Source organism: Mustela erminea, chromosome 2 (genome assembly GCF_009829155.1).
Source record: "Mustela erminea isolate mMusErm1 chromosome 2, mMusErm1.Pri, whole genome shotgun sequence".
NCBI classification, from domain to species: Eukaryota; Metazoa; Chordata; class Mammalia; order Carnivora; family Mustelidae; genus Mustela; species Mustela erminea.
This window is the reverse complement of record NC_045615.1, coordinates 113,248,895-113,270,126: the sequence shown is the minus strand read 5'-3', so window position 1 is coordinate 113,270,126 and position 21,232 is coordinate 113,248,895. Positions and strand designations below refer to the sequence as shown.

Sequence of the window (21,232 nt, the reverse complement as noted above, 5' to 3'; positions counted from 1 at the left end):
TAATAAAATGAATTTTAATGTTACTAAAAATAAATAAATGTTAATGCAATTATTTAATAGGAGAGACCTTTATTTATGTAAGTAATCTCTACACCCAAAGTTGGGCTTGAACTCAGGATCCTGAGATCAAGAGTCACATGCTCTACCGACGGAGCCAGCCAGGCACACTTAATAGGAGAGACCATTAAAACCTTCAATAAATCAATCACTTACTATTCTAAGGTAATTAAGTAACAATTTAAAATAGTCCTTTTTATTTAATAAAATGCATTAGAAGTATTTGGCATCATATCACCTTTAATTATTGTTTCTTTAGCAAATGCAGTGACTAAATTAAACTGGGTATGTATGATAGTGCAGTTCCAGAAAGACACTGAGAGAAACCTGTACATGCAAACACCTGATTTTAAAAAGGAGAGTGTTGCCAATTTGCATGGCTATCGCAGTTAGCCAGACCCCCCACCCCAAGTCACTCCACTTCTTTCGAAAGATGAAGATGGCTCACTATTACATTATGCTCTCCAACCCTACTCTTTTCCTGCAAACCTATAATCTATCTGTTAACATCTTTGTCCTTTTGTCCTTGCGGTCATGTCTTAGATCTTGCCTCTAGCAACAACTGCAACCTCTGCATAATTTCAGTTTCAACCTTCTGCCTCCCTGCAGTCACATTTTTCTTGCACTTTCTTAAAACATGCAGGACACTCTTGTCTTGGGGCCTTAGTAGCTAGCTGTTCTCTCTGTCTTGAATGTTCTTTCTCCATGGATCTGCAGAGCTCACTCCTACAACTGGAGTCCTCAGGTCTTTTCCCAGTATCACCTTCTTAGAAGGCCTTTGCTGACAATCTTGTTTGAAATTTCAGCTCTCTTCCCACTGGCATTCCTCTTCCTTCTGCTTGCTTTATTTTCCTTCACAGATTTTTTTTTTTTTTTTAAGGTTCCACCCCCAGCGTGCATCCCAGTGTAGAACTTGAACTCAGGATGCTGAGATAATGACCTGAGCTCAGATCAAGATTTGGACGCTTAACCAAGTAGCTGCTCCACAGCATTTTAAAATAATCAGATATAATATATCTTCTGACTGATGTATAGTTTATCATTGGTAATCTCCATGGGGGGGGGATTTCTGTATTTTGTTCACTCATGCATCCCCAGAGCCCTGAGTAGGGCTAGGACAAACAGGGTCCCAACTCAACTCTGTGGGATGTACAATTTTGGTGAAATGAAGAGAAAGGCTATTGCAAGGCTGGAGAGTTGTACACTTTATGAAGGGGTAAATAAATTAATCTTTGGAAGGTCAATTCAAAAGGTGAACACAATCAGGAAAATGATACCAGTTGTAGCACATGGACTCTCCCTCATATAGCTGTTTGATGTTCTTCATGTAACATCTGTTTTCTGATGTTACACGGCTGTATGTGGGTATCTCACTTCTGAAAAACAGTTCCTACTCTTCGGCATACTACTAGGTTTCAAACTAGAAATTCCCCAGTGACTTAATGCTCTGACTAAAAGTCAGTTCTATAAGGAAAGATAATGCTTTGTTACAGCTTTCTGAAAAAAAACTGTGAACGTGAAGCTCTGGTCATGAAAATTAAGATTTCATTTCAGCAGGCATGTTCTTCTACATGTGTTATTTCTCTTCCTATTTGTTCTGAGTCTATTATATTTATATGGGTAGGCATGTAATAATTTATAATAGAATCATTAGTTGTAACCATGTGTTTATTTATAAATATAATATTAAATAACACATTACATTAATAGAGTGTAATATGTAATAGAATAAAACACATAACATAGTAGTTAATAAATATGTGTTATTATAGATATTAAATATAATCTATAATATAATATAGAAATAAGAAATTATATGTTTTATTTATTACTTATTTTATCTTATCATATCTTTTTATCATACAACCAGAAAGAGTCTATTAAGATTAAGGCAATAGCTTAATAGTAAACTATAAACAAACAGATCTATGTAAGAATTCTCCAACCATTTCTCTCTCTTTTAACATTTACTGGCTTTCTTTGAGGCAAAGATACTTGAAGGACCAGGCATTGGAACAGTGACTAGACTTGTGTCCTGTTCTTTTGTGTGGCTGGAATGTGGTCTGTATTTACTTTGGACAATATTACTGTCCAGACAATTTGAGTAATTTAATGGAGTTTTACATTAAACTTTGTTATTGTAGAATCTGCCAGCCCATCCTAAGAGCGGTTTGCACTCTACATTTTCTGCCAACAATTCTTCCATTGATCTTGGACTTCCTCTAGTTAAATCAGCATCAACAAGAGGGGTGCCTGGGTAGCTCAATTAAGCTTTCACCTCTTGATTTTCGGGGTTGTGAGATCAAGCCCCCCGTGGGGCTCCATGCTCAGCGAGGAGTCTACTTGAGATCTTCCCTCTTTTCCTCCCTTCCCCCATTCTCTCTCTCTCTTAACAAACAAACAAACAAACAAACAAACATCAACAGCAAACAGAAACGGACCTAAGCAGATACTTCAGGTGAAAGGTGAAGTGATAGATTTTCTTTCTTTCTTCAGAGGAAACTAGTTTTCTGAGCAGACCAGCATAGCAACCTCAAGAGCCCCACGCCCAGATGACTGCTACTAAGCCCCAGGTGTTTATCTGAGCCTCACGCATGCGTCTGGCAGAACTCGGAATTCTGCCATCCTTTCCCATGAGGAGAACCCTTCTCCGAACCCACACTCTTAGACAAATACACGCCATCCTCCGTGTTCAAACTCTAAAGTTAAAATCTGAAAGAAAGTTTATCTTACTTGGTGGCCTTCTGAAGATTTTTTACTAATTTGAAAAAATAACAGCCTTTATCCATTTATTTGACACTTTCATTTATGTAGTTATCTGCCTGAAAATCCTTTTGAGATTAAAAAGCTGTCATACTTTGTTATCTTTGTTCTTTGAGAGAGTAAAGCTGGTCCTTTCAGGGAAGTCTTAAGGAGAGGAAGCAGGGAGTCGAAGAAGCCCCTCACTGGGCATCTTCAACTGTTCTCTGTAAGACTTCACTGGACATCATTCCAAAGGGGACTTTGTCCCTAGAGAGTGGCTACTGGCTTAAGGAATATAAATACAACAATGACCAGAGTGCTCCAAAATAAACATTTCCCCTTTATTTCAGAACCAGAAAAACTACCAATAATATCAATGTACAATAATAAAGAGGCTCTTACTCTAGCTCTCTAAATAGCAAAACTATGAAATCCTAACATATACACCTTCAAAAATGGGCTGGTTTTAGTGACGGGTGGCCGTCTTCCACAAAAATGATGAAATTCATTAAAATCGATAGTAATATTATTAATAGTTCATAAGAAAAAGTAAAGATAATTTTTCTTAAATTTGGATTTTTAAAGAAATGGAGCCATTATTAGTTGTGTATTCTGCTTTCCTTCTGTGATGTGGTCAATACTTACAGGGAATTCAGAGAGCGTAGTCCTTGGAAAGCATCTGGTGCTAGTTCAGAGATCTGATTATTGCTCAGGTCACTAAGATTAGAAATAGGGTTAGATTAAATGAAATAGAATGTCAGGGAGGATTTATAGCAGGAGAAAGCTATTTACTGCCTTTACATGTCGATTTTGCACCTATCAATACATGTATAAAATTTGCAACATAAAACATCTGAAGCATTTTAAATTAAAAAAAAAAAGTCAGACTTTTAAATCAATTATTGGCTCTTTGCTGAAATCATTATAAGAGATGCCATGTCCTATTTTTGAAAATAGAATATCTAAGATTTGACTGCATACTATACTGATCACGTACATTCACATGGGTGTGAATCATTATGTTAAATTTCAGATAACTTAAAAATATCACATGGTTTAGATTTTAACATTATAGTATTATACAACGAGCAATCAGATAGTCACATCACTTAATATTTAAGCTGTCAAACACTCAAATATTCATACGCAAGTAAATGCCTGCATGGTCATGACCTGTATAATTTTTAAAATTACATATATTCCATAATATTATTCACTCACATTCTTCTAAGCTTTTTATATGGTGAGAAAGCTCCAGGAGGGATGACCTTGATTGAGTTCTGTTCCAAACGTCTGCAATGAAAAAATTCAATTTTTAAAAGGAAACGTGAGCTCTCAGGGATGTTTAATTCAAGCCCAGGATTCATGTCAAGAAGCAAAGTTGATAAGTTGATACTCTTCATGAGCAATTCCTTTTTTTCCCCCCCTCAAAAATGACTACTAAAATTAATAATGCCATGCCCTAAATGTGGAGCAAGATTGGGAATAAAAACAAGGCAATTATATAATGAATAAAAACCTTCTGATTTTTAGACATTACAGGAACATTAATATTTAAGTTTGGACTTTCTATAAAAAAGAAAGCCCCTATAAGAAACCATGAGAGACTATGGACTCTGAAAAACAATCTGAGGGTTTTGAAGGGACGGGGGGTGGGAGGTTGGGGTACCAGGTGGTGGGTATTATAGAGGGCACGGATTGCATGGAGCACGGGGTGTGGTGCAAAAATAATGAATACTGTTATGCTGGAAATAAAAAAATAAAATAAAATAAAAAACAAAAAACAAAAATAAAAATAAAATAAATAAATAAATAAATAAAACCTTAAAAAAAAAAAAAAAGAAACTAACTTCGGAGTACATTTTAATAACCTTTATATCAGAAAGAGAAATATGTAGTAACACTGAATAGATGTACAAAATGTTTAAGAGATAATTATAACTCTTTCACAAAAGAAATTACTGTTGGAATATTAAATTTTATAAACCTTTTATTTCCTCCACAGAAAACAAATTATAGGTTCAAAAAAGCTGTTATAGTCAGAAAATTAATTTTGCAGCTTCTTATGAGGCAAATCTTAAATTCCCAAACTATTAAGTATCGTAGGTATTTTCAGTAAGACTGGCTGGACTCTAAATACTTCGTATGAAAACCACTGTAGCAAAGTGTATTTAAATACAAGTGTTTTTATCATGCACTGAAATCAGAGTTGCCAATAATTCTACCCTCTGGTTCTGTTATCGAGAAATATACAATTTTTCCCACTTAGTTATGAAAGACACAAAGAAACACCTTTCATTAAGTGTTTTGGTAAGTTTTTTATCCATCAAACAATGTTGCCTCTCAGCTTCATTTCTATCCATGTGAACATGGTAATAAATGTTTCCATCCCCTTCTCCTCTTCTCTTTGTATCCCAGAGGCTGACTCTCGGGAACCATCTATCCCAGGCTCACTTTGGCATTGGTGGGATTTGGCCAATGAGAGGCACTAGAGACGGAAGGGAGGTTGAGACAAGAAGCCAGGATATCCTCCCCTGCTCTGCATCAGGGGATGTTCCCAGCAGGGGTCCCCAGATCTCCTTCTTAAGTTTAGCTCCTCCTGGGGCCACCTCCTAACTTTGTACATCATCCTTTTCTTCTTAGGTTTTTATAGTCCCAGAGGGAGAGGCACCTTTCTGTTCTGTGTATCATTTTCACAACTGCTGAGTTTATTCCTTATATTAAATCCCTCTGTTAAAATACATGGTAAGAGCTTCACTTTCCTGCATGGATTAAAATACACACACACACACACACACACACACACACACAAAATATAGACAGGTATAAATATTTATATTGGCATTTTTATATATTTATGCATAAATACAATAACTACATATATGTATATTGACGATACTGTGTCATATACATTGGTTCATTTTTACTGAATATTAGTAATACTGGAACATGTAACTATTACCAAACTTAATGAGCTGCAAATCAAAACAAAGAAAATACCCCACCCCTGGGGATAAAAATATATGTTTATAAAAAATAAAAAATTAAAAAAAAATTCCTGGATTAAAAATTCCTATATGAGTGGATAAATTAAAGGTAAAATTCTATAATGTTAATTCTTTTATGATCAGAAATTGCAAAACATCTTTTCATTTTATGTTATATTCTTTCCTGTTCATTAGGAAGGAAATGGTGGCTATTATAGGCAAGAATGCTTTAAAATGATACTATCCTCTTATCAATTCTTAAAAATCAGAAATTTTTAAAATATCCAGGGAACCAAGAGAATTGTGATGAGTGTTGGAAAATTTGGGGTAATTACATGTGCAAAGTATTCCTCGCCAACCTACTGTGATTGGAGTTACAGGCTACATAAGGGTTTTGTTTGTTTGTTCTTTTGTGTTTTGTTTTCTTTTTCTGAAGCTATTTTTTAAATTCTATTTACCTAAAGCTTCTCTTTTTTGGCACTGTAAATAATTAGAATTAGACCAATCCAATATGCAGAAAAAATGTTAATTATATTGTTGACACAAATAAGCATATAAAATAAACTGTCACTATTTAAAAAAAAAAAAAAAGAAAAAAGAAAATACCCCAGATGGTTAAATAGAAATGCATACATTTTGGTCTTATCCAATTCCAAAGTCCTCCTCACAGTGCCAGGCTTTCTTCAACAGGTTCGGGTTTCACCCTGACCGCCTTATCTCTATATGCAATGGGTTTCCTCGACAATATTGCTCCTGAACTCATTGTAGCACTTAACATTGCAAACAATACTTCTTCCACGGATCACTGTATGCCTCTGGTTCTCTACTTTTCTTTTTTTCTTGATTTCTGGATTTGTTTTCTAATCCTCTAAATCCTGTTGTTCCCCAGGTTACTATCCCTTCCTCTCTGATACAAAAGGTAAACTCTTTTCTCTATTATCAGCATCACTAGTTATGATTCTCCTCCTTCAAAAAGCAGAAATTATTTTGTTCACACTCAAGATAAATTCAAGTTTATTTACAAAATATGTGAGGAAGAAAATACAAACTGCTCATAGTGTACCAGTCAGATCAGTGTTTTAGGGGCCTTTTTGGTATGCACATTTATTTTATCTCATTAAAGTATTCCTGCATAAAGAATTCAGATTGTACACTTTATGTCAAATATGGTATCCTACATATTTTCCTAATATCATTAAATATTTTGGAAGATGCTATTTTTAATGTCTTTATAATATCTCATTATCAAAATGGACCACATTCCTTAACCATTCCTTATTATTAGCCCATTTATGTTAGTAGTAATTTTACATTATTATGAATTATATTGTTTAGTTATTTTAAGATGACTGAAGCATGGCCTCCTCTTAAAGCCCGCCTTGATTTTCTCGGGTGTGGTTACTTGTATCTTTCTCTATATACTCAAGGGCATCCTCTTCTGTGTCTCTGCTCTGTCTCACTGTATTCTAGTCATTTTTCACATATCCTTTCTCCTCCAGGTTCATTGGCTCCTAGGGGGCAGATCTGCCCCAGAAGAAAAGAAATAAATTGTATGAAGAAAATATGGATTTGGCATCTTGATTATTTATCTAGGTCTCGAGAAAGGGTACTTTCTTCAAAAGCTCTAAATATAACAAAGGGCATTTAAATCATTTCACTGTTACATTATTGATTAGTATGTTATAAATTGATGGTTTAGAGACACTTTTTTTTTTTTTTTTTTGCTGAGATCCATTCTTAGAGTTAGATCTTAAGAAGTTTAAAATGTAATCAATGAAAATACTGTGAAGGCAAGCTATAGACACAACACTATTAACGAGGGCTTTCTTCAAATCCAGAGCAATGAAACATCATTTCATTCTATTAAAGATTTGCTCAAAATAATATAAAGCTATGATGAGAAAAAATCAAAATTCTTAGTGCCTAGTAGATTTCTTTCAATGAAACACTAATGCAAAATTAGTTTATATGATCGCTTTTCATAAATATCATTTCAAGTTCCTGAGAACAGAAAACTGGTATTCATTCATTTATTCACTCTCTGTATTCTACCTATGCAAAATACACTATATGAATGGAATTCATCGGTGATCAGAAGCAAACATGTTTATACCCTCATGGACGTTTTACTGATAAAGTGTCTAATTTTGCAGTTACAGTTCTGATTAATTTGTTCAATAAAAAGTTCTTAAAAATAATATATTCAGCATTGAAATATCAATAACATTAATTCACAAATGTGGCCAAACTAATTGTCATCTAAATGAAGAATTTTGTTAGAAATTTTTAAACTCAGTTATTACTTTAAACTCTCTGAATCCAGAACACTTAAAATAATCACTAATTGTTCTAATGGCACTCAAATACATTTAAGTAAAACAACTAAATTTATGTGTCTAATCTACAGTTCGTGTTATTGATAAATATTCCTAGTCAAGTAGACAAATGATATGTAAGTGAAGGTATATACTTTTTAGAAAATGCATGCAAAGAAAGTTATAAAACAAGGACAACTCATGACCAAATAGTGTCAAATTTTTACATAAAAATAATAATTCCAACATAATATAGTGATGTTGTACATATCAGTCATTCTTGCAATATACCATGACTTAACCTTCACATTAAAACTATTTCATTTACAACATATGCAACAGAAAGCTGAACAATCACATGTAAAATGGATTTGCTTGCTTTTCTTTATCTATTTGCTTATAACCTTTGTTCAAAAAAAAAAAAGTATTTGAAACAGAGCTTATATGGTTATTTACACTGACTCAGCAGCTAATTGGTTTTTATGGCATTCTACCAGCAGTCCATTGAGGCAAAACATAATTGCTTCCTTCATTCAAACATATTCTCAAGCAAGAAAATATTCTACCACTGACAGATGTCAACCAATAAATTTTAAAATGTTTCAAAATGTCCATTTCCTCCTCTTTACTGGGCAAACAATAAACTAATGTCTACTTCCTTTAAATTCAGATGTCTAGGACCATACTTTTCATTATAAGAACTTTAGGATATATATATATATTTTCTTTTTAATTTTTTATTTTTTGAAAACTACAAGCAACACACATCTTAAATGGTCTTCATACTCCTATAGAAAAGATGGGAAGATATTTCAACAAGATTATAAAATATAAGGAAGAAATATATTAGAGCATTTGGGTGAAGGTTAAAAAAAGAAAATGAGATGTACATTTTCTATCTTTCCTATCCTCTAATCTTCTATTTTAATAGCATAAAATCTGCTGAATTTTATAGAGTGCAAATTTGAATCCATTGTTCCATGAAGAATCTAATTAGAACATTCTAGGGTTACAAAAACAGATAGTGTCATCACTAAGATATATTGGCATGCTGTGGGTAAAATCCACCATAATTAAGAGCCTTCCAAATGTTAGTCCTTCATAAAAATAAGATTCAATATTTTGAGTTTCAAAGTAAAAATATATTTAAAAAACTGAATAAGGGAGGGAGAATGCTCCATTAACCACATACTATATGGAAATCTTTTTCATGTAAAAGTAGCCAGAACCTTTTCCTCCACAGAATGTAATGTGAACAATTCCAAAACATTTTATCATTCTAGATGTGTGTGTGTGTCTGTGTGTGTGTGTGTGTCTGTGTGTGCGTGTCTGTGTCTGTGTGTGTGTAGTTTATACAAAAGCAAACTACTGTTACCATTGCATCAAAATCACAAGGAACTTTTAGTTAGAAGTCCAATTAGATAAGAAATGGAAGCCATTTTCTAACTACCCCATCAAAAATTTCAGAGGTACAATATGTTTAGCCAATAAAAACCTTTCTCCTCACTCACATGCATCTTTTTCTCTTATTCTTTAATTACTGCTTTAAAAAAAATAATAAATCATGCATGTCTTCACACTTACAGGGTTCCTAGGGAATGAACTGCAGCCAATATATACCACTTTCTGGTGCCTATTTTAAAGATTGTAGAAAATGGAAAATTATCAAGAAATCTCTCTGCTCTCATACTATATAGACTCTTAGAACATGGAAATGATGTACCAGTACATCTGAGCTCTGTGACATAAAATACTCTACAATGGTTATCAGCGAGCAGATATTACATCAGTAGAGTATACAACACAGTCCAACCTGGGAATTAAAAACTCCAACTAGTTCTGAAGCCATTTACAAGACAGTAAACAATATTAGTTTATTTTAAAAGACACTTCCAGCTCACTAGTTTTCAATTCTCAGGAATTATTTTCAATATTTTTCAAACTAAATTATGTTGACAAACCATACAAAATAGCATCCACATGCCAAAGCTAAAATAGCTCTCTCCAAGAGGTATTATGTTTTGTATATGTGTATGCATAAAGACAAAAAGGTATGGTTTAGTGATTAAAAATAAAAAGGTATGGTTAAGTGATTAAAAGTATGAGATTTACAACCACTGATAAACTCTGTATCCTTTGCAAAAATTAATTTGCTTCTTTGTCTCAGTTTCTCTTTCCAAAAAATGAGGAAAATAAAACCTACTATAAAACATGTTTTTGTAAAAATTATGAGATGGAGAAAAAAATGGGTTTTTTTCTTGCTTAAAAAGGGGGAAAGAATAAACATATGGGGATATACATGTGTATATATGTAATCACACATAATAAGCAGCATCATATAATAAAACATCTACAACATGCTAGTTTCACACACACAGATTATATAGAGAAATAAATCTGATACATTATTTAAAATAAATATATGTGATTCCAAAACACAGTTTTAAGCAAATTAGCAGTACAGATTTGCAGATAACCCAGCAATTATATATTAAACACGTACACACATACATCATTCACATGAAGGCTGAAAAAATACATAAAATGTTGTAATTTCCATGATTGACATGATTAAAATATATAACATTGTCTCAAATTTGGAAACTGTCTTAGGAACTCAAAAAGGTTTTACTACATCAGTGAAGTATGAGTTTGGATTGATTGTATCTGTAACATACAGCCCAGATGTTGATTATACATGGCAATAAAACTGACAGTTCTTTGCATTTTCCCCATCTGCTTTTAACATAAATGGCAAAAACAGCTGCCAGAGAATAGACCATAGATTTAATGGGGTGTGTTTGTGTGTGGGGAGGGGGTTGTGGAATGACCCTAGCTTCTGAATCTTAGACTGCTCAGTGTAGCCAAAGAGTCTCATCGTAGGTAACATTAATCCAACATTTGAAAAGGAGGAAGCAGCTATATTCCATTGACATTAGGGATTCTCTTGCCTAGTACATAATAATTCTAAAGTAAATACTTTATATTTCTGAATTATTACTACTAGTTTTAGCAGTAAATGTATGCCCTGAAATCTTTCATATGTCTATATAAAATGACGGAAGATATTTTAGACTGAAATACTTTCCAAGTTTAATAAGTAGCTTCAGCAGCTGAGTGAATATTTGCCTCTGGAGGGACATATTATGCATACAGAAATATGCAAATGTGCATACTTCTGCCTTAGGATTGTGTCCATACTGAGTATCAGCCATCCCTGTCTTAGGTGACTTGTTCCTGAATATTGTCCATTTCTGTAATCTTATTTTATTTTATTTTTTTGTAATGTCATTCTAGGGTACATGCCCCTTAGGGTAAATCCAGCTGATGTTTTCATGGTAGAAATAACTCTTCTTCCATTTGGCCTTTCAGTGTTTAAAGCAAGACACAAATGTGTGTGTGTGCAAGGGTGATTGTTCTTCCTGAATTCATATTCAGGTGGTGAACTAAATGAATGTTAACATTTTAATTTGTGTACTCATATGGATATATATTCAAATGCAAAGATACAGTCAAAATGCACAATCACATGCTTTAGATTTACAGGGGGAAATGGGCTTACGTATAAGGCTCACTGATTTCAGGGGAAGAGAGTATAGATTCATAATGTCAATAATAGCAAGATTTCATATATAATTTTTCTTTAGCAATTCAAGAAAGAAAAATAGATAATTGTTCTGCTGCTTTGTTTTTCATTATTGATGAAAATCTTTTGGACACTAACTTTGAGTCAGGCACTGAGCTAAGTTGCCCATTTGGTAATAATTTTAGTTTTATAAACATTATGCAAATTGTCTTTTCACATTACTTTTTAACAGTATTACTCAATGAGTAGATAGCTATTGACCTTCTTCCTCTGCACCGATTTATTGTCCAAATTATCCATCATCTTTTTCCTCAAGTTTAGGTAACATTGTGGCCACTAGTAGTATTTGAACTGCATGAATTCTCAATTTAATCTTTCCAGGTGATTATAGAACCATAAATCTATGACTTAATCCCTAAAAAACACATGCTGGTGATTTGTCTGTTAATAAGGAACGTTTTAACCATGCACCAGCTGTCTTCATTTTTATGTTAAAGTCTACACACGTCTTATTTGACCTCTGATGGATCTCCATTTACTTTTCTGTAGAAGCTTTAAGTGGATCGACCAATTCTTGGGATCTCCTTCCATTCCTATCTGCTGCTATGCCCACCTTTACCACACCCTAAGGACTGTTGCTATCACCTCCTTAGTGTACTCCGTTTCCTTTCATACTACTGTTACTAGGAGAGGTGATTCTTCAACATCAGGCTCCCACTTTATGTCCTAGCAACCAAAAACTGCTTTAATTTCTCAAACATATACCACATCTAACATTTCTGGGACTTTGCCCATGCTTTTTCCTCTGTCTTTAGTGACCCCAGTTTCTCCGCCTGCCAGACACATTCTCATACCTGGAGATGCCTTTATTTTCCCACACAAATCAAGGTATGCATTTCTCTGTATTCTCTGTGTGTGTATTTTATTACTTATCACATAGTTTTCAGATTTTCTCTTTGTGTGGTTTCAATTCTCTATACTGTAAACATATTGAAGGCTGGGAATGTGTCCTTTCACCCATAATGTCTGAGGCAGAATAGGCACTCAAAAATATTTGTTGAGTATGTAGTGCATGAAAATACATGCTATTTTCCCACATGTTCTTCTTCTGTTGCATAATACTCATCAGACTCCTTGGATTTTTTAAAAGAGAAACCAGTTGGAGTTTCTTTCTTGCCTTACCACCTTAATCTCCACTCTGGTCATTTCAGTATTTCTTTCTTGCCCATCTGTTTTTAATTTTGCCATACTTCTTTTCACTTCTTAACTAATATTATAGAATTTTGATTGAGTCTTCTATGTCTTTCTCCTAGGCAAGCCATTATAGCTTTTTGCTTTAATGATCATACATCTCAACAAAAAATCACATAAAGTATGTGCGTATATATACACCTAACATATGTTACATATACAGCTCTTTGGGGAAAGTTAGGCACAAATAAAAAAGAAGTAAGAAAATAAATTCAAAAGACAACCAACAGAATGGGAGAAGCTATTTGCAATACATATATTTGATATATTTGGTAAGTCGTTAATATCCAAACGAAATAAAGAATTAATAAAACTCAGTAGCAAAAAAGAAAAATCCAATTTAAAATGGAAAAAGGTCTTTAAATAGACATTTTTCCAAAGAAGACATGCAAATGGCCAATACATACATGAAAAGGTACTCAAAATTGCTAGTCTTCAAGGAAATGCAAATCAAAACCACAATAAGATATCACCCCAGAACTTTAGGCTGGCTATTACCAAAAGACAAGAGATATCAAATGTTGGCAAAGATGTAGAGAAAAGAAAATCTTTGTGCATTGTTGGTGGGAATGTATATTGGCACAGCCCCTTTGGAAAACAGTATGGAAGTTCTTAAAAAAATTAAAAACAGAACTACCACTTGACCTAGTAATTTCACTCTTGGGTGTATATTTGAAGAAAATGAAATGAGTATCTTGAAGAGATGTGTGTACCCTCATGTTCATTGTAGCTTTATGCACAGTGGCCAACACAGAGGAACAACTTAAATGTCCTCTAACTGATGAATGGATAAGGAAAATGTGATATAAGTATACGTGTGGGTGATATTTATATATACACACATATATACATATATATAATTCACATGCATACGCACATTATACAGCCATAAAAAGAAAATCCCGTCATTTGCAACAACACGGCAAACCTAGAGGGTATTATGCTAAATGAAATAAGTTAGTGAAAGACAAATATTGCATGCTATCAATTGTATGTGGAAGTTTGGAAAAAAATGCTGATTTCATTGAAACAGAGAATAGAATGGGTTGTCAGGGGCTGTGGAGATGGGGAAAGGGGAAGATGTAGTCAAAGGCTATACATGTTCAGTTATAAAGGGAGTAAGTTCTGAGGACCTAATATGCAGCATAGTGATTATAACTAATAACACAACACTGAGAGTAGATCTTAAGTATTCTCACCATATACACACAAAAGAGTTAACTGTGTTAACTATTTGAGGTGACGGACATGTTAATTATCTTGTTCTTGACAATCGCTCCACAATATACACATTTATCAAGTCATCACATTGTACACTTTTGATATATACAATTGTATTTGTCAGTAATTCCTCAATAAAATTGGGGAGGGGAGGAAAGAAGTTGGGAGAAATAGTAATAATTTTCTTATCATGAACATATATTCTTAAAAACTGACTGTGTATATAATGGATAGATGTAGCTTTTTAAAGATAATTTAGTGTTTCATTAATAGCAATTAAAGATTTTCAAGATACACATATGAAATTGAAAATTCTGCCAAAATAAGTATGAGAACACTCTAATATTAGTGAACTCAATAATGGCTTACAGAACTACAAGTAGAGCTGAATCTATAAATCTATTTTACATAATTTATCTTCACTATTTTGCTGTGGAACCATTTGAGCTGCTGTAGGCATCACACTAAGCATGGCTACTGATAACTAAGAAAATGAGATGTTTGTTCTGACAGAACATGATAGAGATCTTTGTTTGGTACACTGAACAATGAATTAACTCTCTACATTCTGTAGGAAGGTGAATTAGGATGTCTTCTTCTGGGTGCTTACTTCATGATGGGATGGTAATATGAAAACTGAAGAAAATACCATCCAAAAACCCGAGGAAATAAAAATAAGGATGACCAACATTTGAAGGAACAATTTCTTTTATATCAAATGACTACGCATCTTATAAAATATATTGTCAGAAATCCTACCATTTTGTTTTTCTAATCGTTAACTATGTTAGTACATAATCAGAACTGAATTACTGATTTATGTATATATTTTAATGATAGCTTTATTTTGATGATGAGATTATTTAATGACATTTCTAGATGAAAATTCTATTACTTGGTAGAAGAAAAGCTAGTTTTTTAAAATGAGATTTGGCGAATACATACCAAATTTCTGCTATTGGAAGAATCTCAGAACCAAAGAGATAAATGTACTTCGAATTATCTTCATCAAAGTAGTATGTAGAGTAATAGATCCATATTTGAAATTAGGTTTGTGTAAAAACTTACAAAATTATTTTCTACATTACAAAAGTATAAAAGTTTTCTGCTAAACTTTAGAGACTATATAGCTCCCTACATTCTGTGTCAGTAGGTCTGAAGCAAGCTTCTTTATAATAAAAAAGGTCTTAACCACAATGCAAGATGATTTTTTTTAAAGGTACTAGGTCATAAATGTTTCTACTAGACATACACTAGAAGAGTGCTGTCACATCAGTTAGCCTGCAAAGCACAAAACTGTAAATATATACAATTTAAAGCCAACAGTCATCCTATATGCTAGCTAATTCTGTTAGTGGGTCTGAAGTAAGAAAAACACCGGGATGTGTAAAACAGCAAAATGCTAATGAGTGCTTCAGTCATTAATAACTGCCCTAGTAAAACTATCAGTTAAAGTAGAACTGCTTGAATTTTCACTCTTATAATACTTTCTTAACTCTATTTTCTCTTGCACTTAAGAACCCTTAAGTTGGATGTATCTCTAAATTTTTAAGTATTTTCATAATAAATGCATGCATAGTGAAAACAATGTTACTTTAAAATTAATCTACTTTTAATTTAGCATGGCAAACTCAGACTAGGGACTATTTCTTTCTTCCACACCACATTACATTAAAAATGGTATCATTTGCTTTATTTAGATAGTTTATGTTGCCTAGATAGTATAGTCAAGGTAATTTATAAAATTACTATAATAATTACTATTACTATAAAATTACTATAATTTTATAATTACTATAAAATTAGTTGAGTTGTATGCTGCATTTATTTTTAAAATTTATTTTCAAAATTTTGACATATGAGAAGAAAATCAACCAGTTACACAACATGATAGCTGTCCTACTAGCTGAGACATTACTAAGTGCATGATAAATAATTAAAAGGTCACACTTAAGTTCACAACTCTCATAATAATTTAGTATAGAATGCGTGACTTAAAAACATATTAATCAAATTTCACTTTAGTTTCCCTACCTATAGAAAGTCAGATGACTTTGACCTACAGTACGTGGATTCAGTTTGGCAAGAATTATTCATTAGAATTAAGTATTCAAAAATTTGGAAGGGGCAAATATAGGAATAGTCTGCAAAATGGTTAAATGTATTTGGGAAGAGTGTCCAAACAGAAATGGAGGAAAAACAAGCACTTTAGAAGTTATATTCAACATCATAAATGTAGGTTGTAATAAGATAATAACATCCAAGAGCCCCTCTTTTCTTCCACTTCTTTATGCATGCAAGTGATCCAGAGGAAACAAAAGAAGCAAAAATATTCCCAAACCTCACATCTAGCCTCCATTATTTGAACCTCTTTGAAAGAAACTTCTTATTGCTGGCAGAGAAAAAGCAGACCAGTAGTTTACACAACGATGAGCTTCCTTTCCGTTTTACCTATTTGAATAGGATGCCTAAGAAAATGTATTACAGCTCCCAAGAATTTCCAATCCATCTCAGAAAACATTGAAACAACCCTCAGAAGACCTGGGCTAAGAACTTTGCTACCATCTTTTCCCTTCCCATAATCTGAACTTCTCCCTGACCACCTTCTCTAAATAAATAAAAGAATTGCATGGTTTCCAACTTCTGAGCCCTAAACAAGGCAACCAAGAGTGAAGGCAGGAAGACATTAAGAATAAACAAGATAGGGGCGCCTAGGTGGCTCAGTGGTTTAAGCCTCTGCCTTCAGCTCAGATCATGGTCTGGGGTCCTGGGATCGAGCCCCACATCACGCTCTCTGCTCAGCAGGGAGCCTGCTTCCCCCTCTCACTCTGCCTGCCTCTCTGCTTACTTGTGATCTCTCTCTCTCTGTCAAGTAAATTAAAAAAAAAAAAAGAAAAAGAATAAACAAGGTATACTAAATGGTTACAACCCACATTCTTACTATTTTCCATGATTTATGGAACGTCTGCATAATGGCTGGAACAGGTGATCTGCCACGGAAAATCTATAACTAGATTGAAGAGAACTAAATGTCTATTTTACAACAATCCATCATCTCATATTCAAAATTTTATATCCAGAAGTGATTTAAGAAATTAATTCTGAGGATGTGATATACAGAGAATCAATTTGCTATTAATAATTCTGTTGCCATGGGCCAGATCCTGAAGACTTGCCTCAAGCATTCCATCTGTAGGAAAAGAAGGTTTTAACCAGCAGAGTTCAAAACAGCAAAGTGCTGGAAAGATCTCAGGTGGGCAATAGCCTCCTTCTTCTATACTTTTTCTACCTTATACTATGCATGTTCTATTTTTCCCTCTTTATTGCCATTAGTTTGTGTTCCTTTGTCACATGTTCTGTTTACCATGAAGAATGGAGGCTTGGAGGCTCTCCAGAATGTGCGCACTGGACCCCTGTACTTGTCCCCAACACTGTCCTTTTTTGCATCCCCACTGTGCAGTTTCGGTGCAAAAATGTCAAGGAAAACAGACCTTCCCTGAGTTTGCAGTCTATTCAGGGTAGTCTGACGTTAATCAGAATTTCAAATTACGCCGTGACAAGTTCTATGCGGATGAAGTCCAGGGAGGATGAGAATATGTGACAGAGGACAGGAGAGATGACACTATGGTAGTTGTAGGCAGAAGGTAATATGAAACAGGTCTCAGTTTTGTACACATCCTTATCCTTCAATGCCTGTCTTTTTGATACTCCTTCTGTGTTTTCTTCATATATAAGCTTCCCAAAGCTTCTCTTGTCCTGTTTTCCTGAGTATCAGCTCTTCTGGTTTTTTTCAATTCTATCTTCTACAATATCCCAAGAAGCCCATACCCTGTTAACCTTTTTTTTTTTTCTTCTTTAGTTAGATCAATGAAAAAACATGAACTCTAGAATCAAATAAATCTCAGACTGAGGTCAGTTGAGCCACTTCATGATTGAAACACTTTAAACAAGATTTCTTAACATTTTTTGACCTCATTAAGAAAATAAAAACACAAAAAAATCAGCGGACTGAAATTGTCAGTCTTTGAGGGATTTGAGCAATGCCTATAGGCTTCATTACTAAAGAAATAATGGCCTTAGAGAAAGAAGTCATCTAAGACCTATCTGTAGGATGACTGAATCAATTAATGTATCTAAAGAAGGAGGCTACCCATTAGATACTGGCTGGATTAGCCCAGAACAGAGAAAAAAGGGGCTCTCAGACACCTGTCGAGAGTAGAATCCAAGGCAGTATGGGGAATAGGCAAACTTAACGACTGAATTTTAAGTATTTATAGTCCATTTTAGCTCTTTCCATGAACTATCCTACTAACGAACTTTTCTCTTACTTACTGTGTGCTTAAAAAGCACCATTATTTTTTTTCCTCCTGGGAGAGAAAGGGTTGTTCCTTCAATTTTTATTTTTAATTTTGTTTACTATAGATCCTTTTATTATTTTTATAAAATTTTTTATTTGTATTTTAATTAGGCTCTATGTCCAACGTGGGCCTTGAACTCACAGCCCTACTCAATAAAAACTTATTTTATATTTATCATCTGCTTATTATGTGCCGCATAATAGATTTGTTGCTGGGTATTCAGTGGTGATCAGAACAGAACTAGTTCCTGCCTCTGTCTTCAGTAGAAGCTTCATGGCACATACATGGCACATATATGTCAAGCTTATATATATAAACATATATAAACAAAATGTAATAGGTGCAATCATAATAAGATTCCTAGCCTGCAAATGAGATGACAGATCCTGGAGCATTGTACAATCCCCTCAGGGTGATGAGACCTCTTAGAGAAATCCACCAACATTTATCTAGCTTATGTTCCTGCATTAGTTTTCTTGTTGTATTTTACTTCCATAAATACCTACATCAAAAATCAATGAGAAGGTCACATGATATGAGTACAGCATCCAACACTCTTAGATAAATGTCAGTCTCTTCCTATCCATTTTTTCAATTCTAACTTAAAAAAAACATTTCCCGTCTATCTTAACAATACTGTTTCAGCAAGTACCAGAAGTGTGAAATTATGGTTGTAAGCACAACGTAGAAGGAAAGGAAAGGATCAGTCAAATTTCTCTACCTAGAATAACAGGCAGTAGATCACTCCTACTTGTAGTACTTTCTTTTTGTTAGATTATATTATGAGACGGTGGCAGGAATAAAGGCATGCCACGTACAGAAGGAAATCAACTCAATAGCACTGAATGAAATGTCTGCTAAATTGCAGTAAAGAAATTCTACTTATAATTTATGGTAAAATTCTGATTCAAACTTATTTGAAAAATATGGAGGGAGCTTGTAATTTTCAGTTCATTATGTATTAAAAATACTGGAATCTATAAATATGAAAAAAGAAGATGTTGTATAGCTTTACTTCCACATTTTATGAATCTGATGTTCTTTATACTAATAAAAATAAAAGAGTAATAAAAGAAATGAGTTACTAAGCTAGTCTGTTATGCCACTATAATGAATGGTAATGGGGTATTTTGTTGGAGCTGAAGATCAATATGATTTATTACCAGATGCTCTACTGATAAAGCTGATAATGTAATAATCAGAGAAGTGAAATTCACCTAGAGCTTCACATATGTTGTCATCTCTACTTATAAATTTAATTTATTGTAGCTTTATCTGATACACCACCTCCTCAATACAGGCAAACCCAATGGGACATTATTATTTAGTATAACTTTTATGTTACTAAATTTCAAGATAATACAAAATCTATAGAGCATACAAAATAGAAGAAACATTTTGTAAAAAATGAAATAGACTACATGAGATAAACTACTTTAAATGTCACACATTGCCTTCAGTCTGTTATATCTACAACTCACTGTTCTTTTGTCAGCCGACAGCAGTGTTTTGTTCTTTCTTATAATCAGGATTTAATCTACCCACTCCTGGGTCCAGGACGATGGTACTCCCACGGAGATCTTACTAACTCTCTCTATTCTCATCTCTCTCTAAACCCACTGTCTCTGACTTCCTAATGATGGCAGTTTTCTGTATCTTCAAATCAATCCAGGTCTGTCCTTTAGAGTGACAACTGTCTTTTTTCAAAACACTCTTTCTCAGCCAAACTAAGCCTCCCCTCTCACACTAGCCCTTTGCTCCTCTTATTTCTGTCGTCTTTCTCTTCTATCACCTCCTTTCTATTCACTATTTCATGGATTTAACCACCAACTTTTATTTTACAATATTAATTTCTCCAAAATCTTTGCCTCAAGTCTTTGTCTTGCTTCAAGTTACTATAGTCTGTATTATCTGATCACCTCTAAAAATCCCACTGGCACCTCAGGATTTCACACATTTTGTTCACTACCATCTCCTTTCCCAGGTTTTGTCCTGTCCTTCAGCTTCTTACATGAAATGATACAACCACCACCAGTTCCCCATCCCTCATACTTGAAATTCTGGCATTATCTTGGGTTCATTTTTTTCTCCATTAGTCCCTCGTTTCACCAAATGCCCAAACCCATGAATTCTGCTCCTGTATTAACTACCATTCTTGCTTCCACACCATCATCCCCACTGCTACTTAGCTCCTGCTTTTATGACCTCTTTCCTCTATCAACATGATAGCCACCTAAGGAGGCCTCATGCCTGGCAGTCTGTCCTTTTGCCAATCACTGGCACACAGCTATCAGATGAATTCTTTGAAGATTCAGATGAAAACTCCAGATGAAACTTATATTCAAATGCATTCCAAATAAAGACTTAGGTCTTTATTAGGCCCTCCATGAACTGGTTCCAAACTAACTTTCCACTCTCTTGGCTTCCAAAAGATATACCGAGCTCCTGTTTGGTTGTGTCTTATATTTCCATTCTTATTGCCAATGTTTCTGATGTTCTATTCATTTTGAAAGCCCCTTCTTCATTTTGGCATTTCCATTCCCTACCCATCCTTCAAGGCCTACCTCAAATGTTACGTCTTATACAAAGGCTTCAATGATGGAGGTATCTCCACTTACTGAATGACTATTTATTAAGCATGTAAAGCTCTCCGTGTGTTATTTCATCACAGATTAACAACAACCCTTAGTTTCTGAAGAGAAGAGAAGCTCACAG

At 34.0% G+C, this 21,232-nt stretch overlaps 1 protein-coding gene across 4 annotated transcripts in view; it reads right to left on the bottom strand.

The window, feature by feature from the left end:
* SLIT2 (slit guidance ligand 2) overlaps positions 1-21,232 on the bottom strand; it is a 357,128-nt gene that overhangs the window by 97,156 nt on the left and 238,740 nt on the right. For all 4 annotated transcript variants that reach the window (XM_032333963.1, XM_032333966.1, XM_032333964.1 and 1 more), the window contains 2 exons: positions 4,021-4,092; positions 3,445-3,516 (listed from right to left, as the gene is read on the bottom strand). In XM_032333963.1, coding sequence (XP_032189854.1) covers positions 3,445-3,516; positions 4,021-4,092 — 144 coding nt within the window. The remainder of the gene's footprint in view (positions 1-3,444; positions 3,517-4,020; positions 4,093-21,232) is intronic.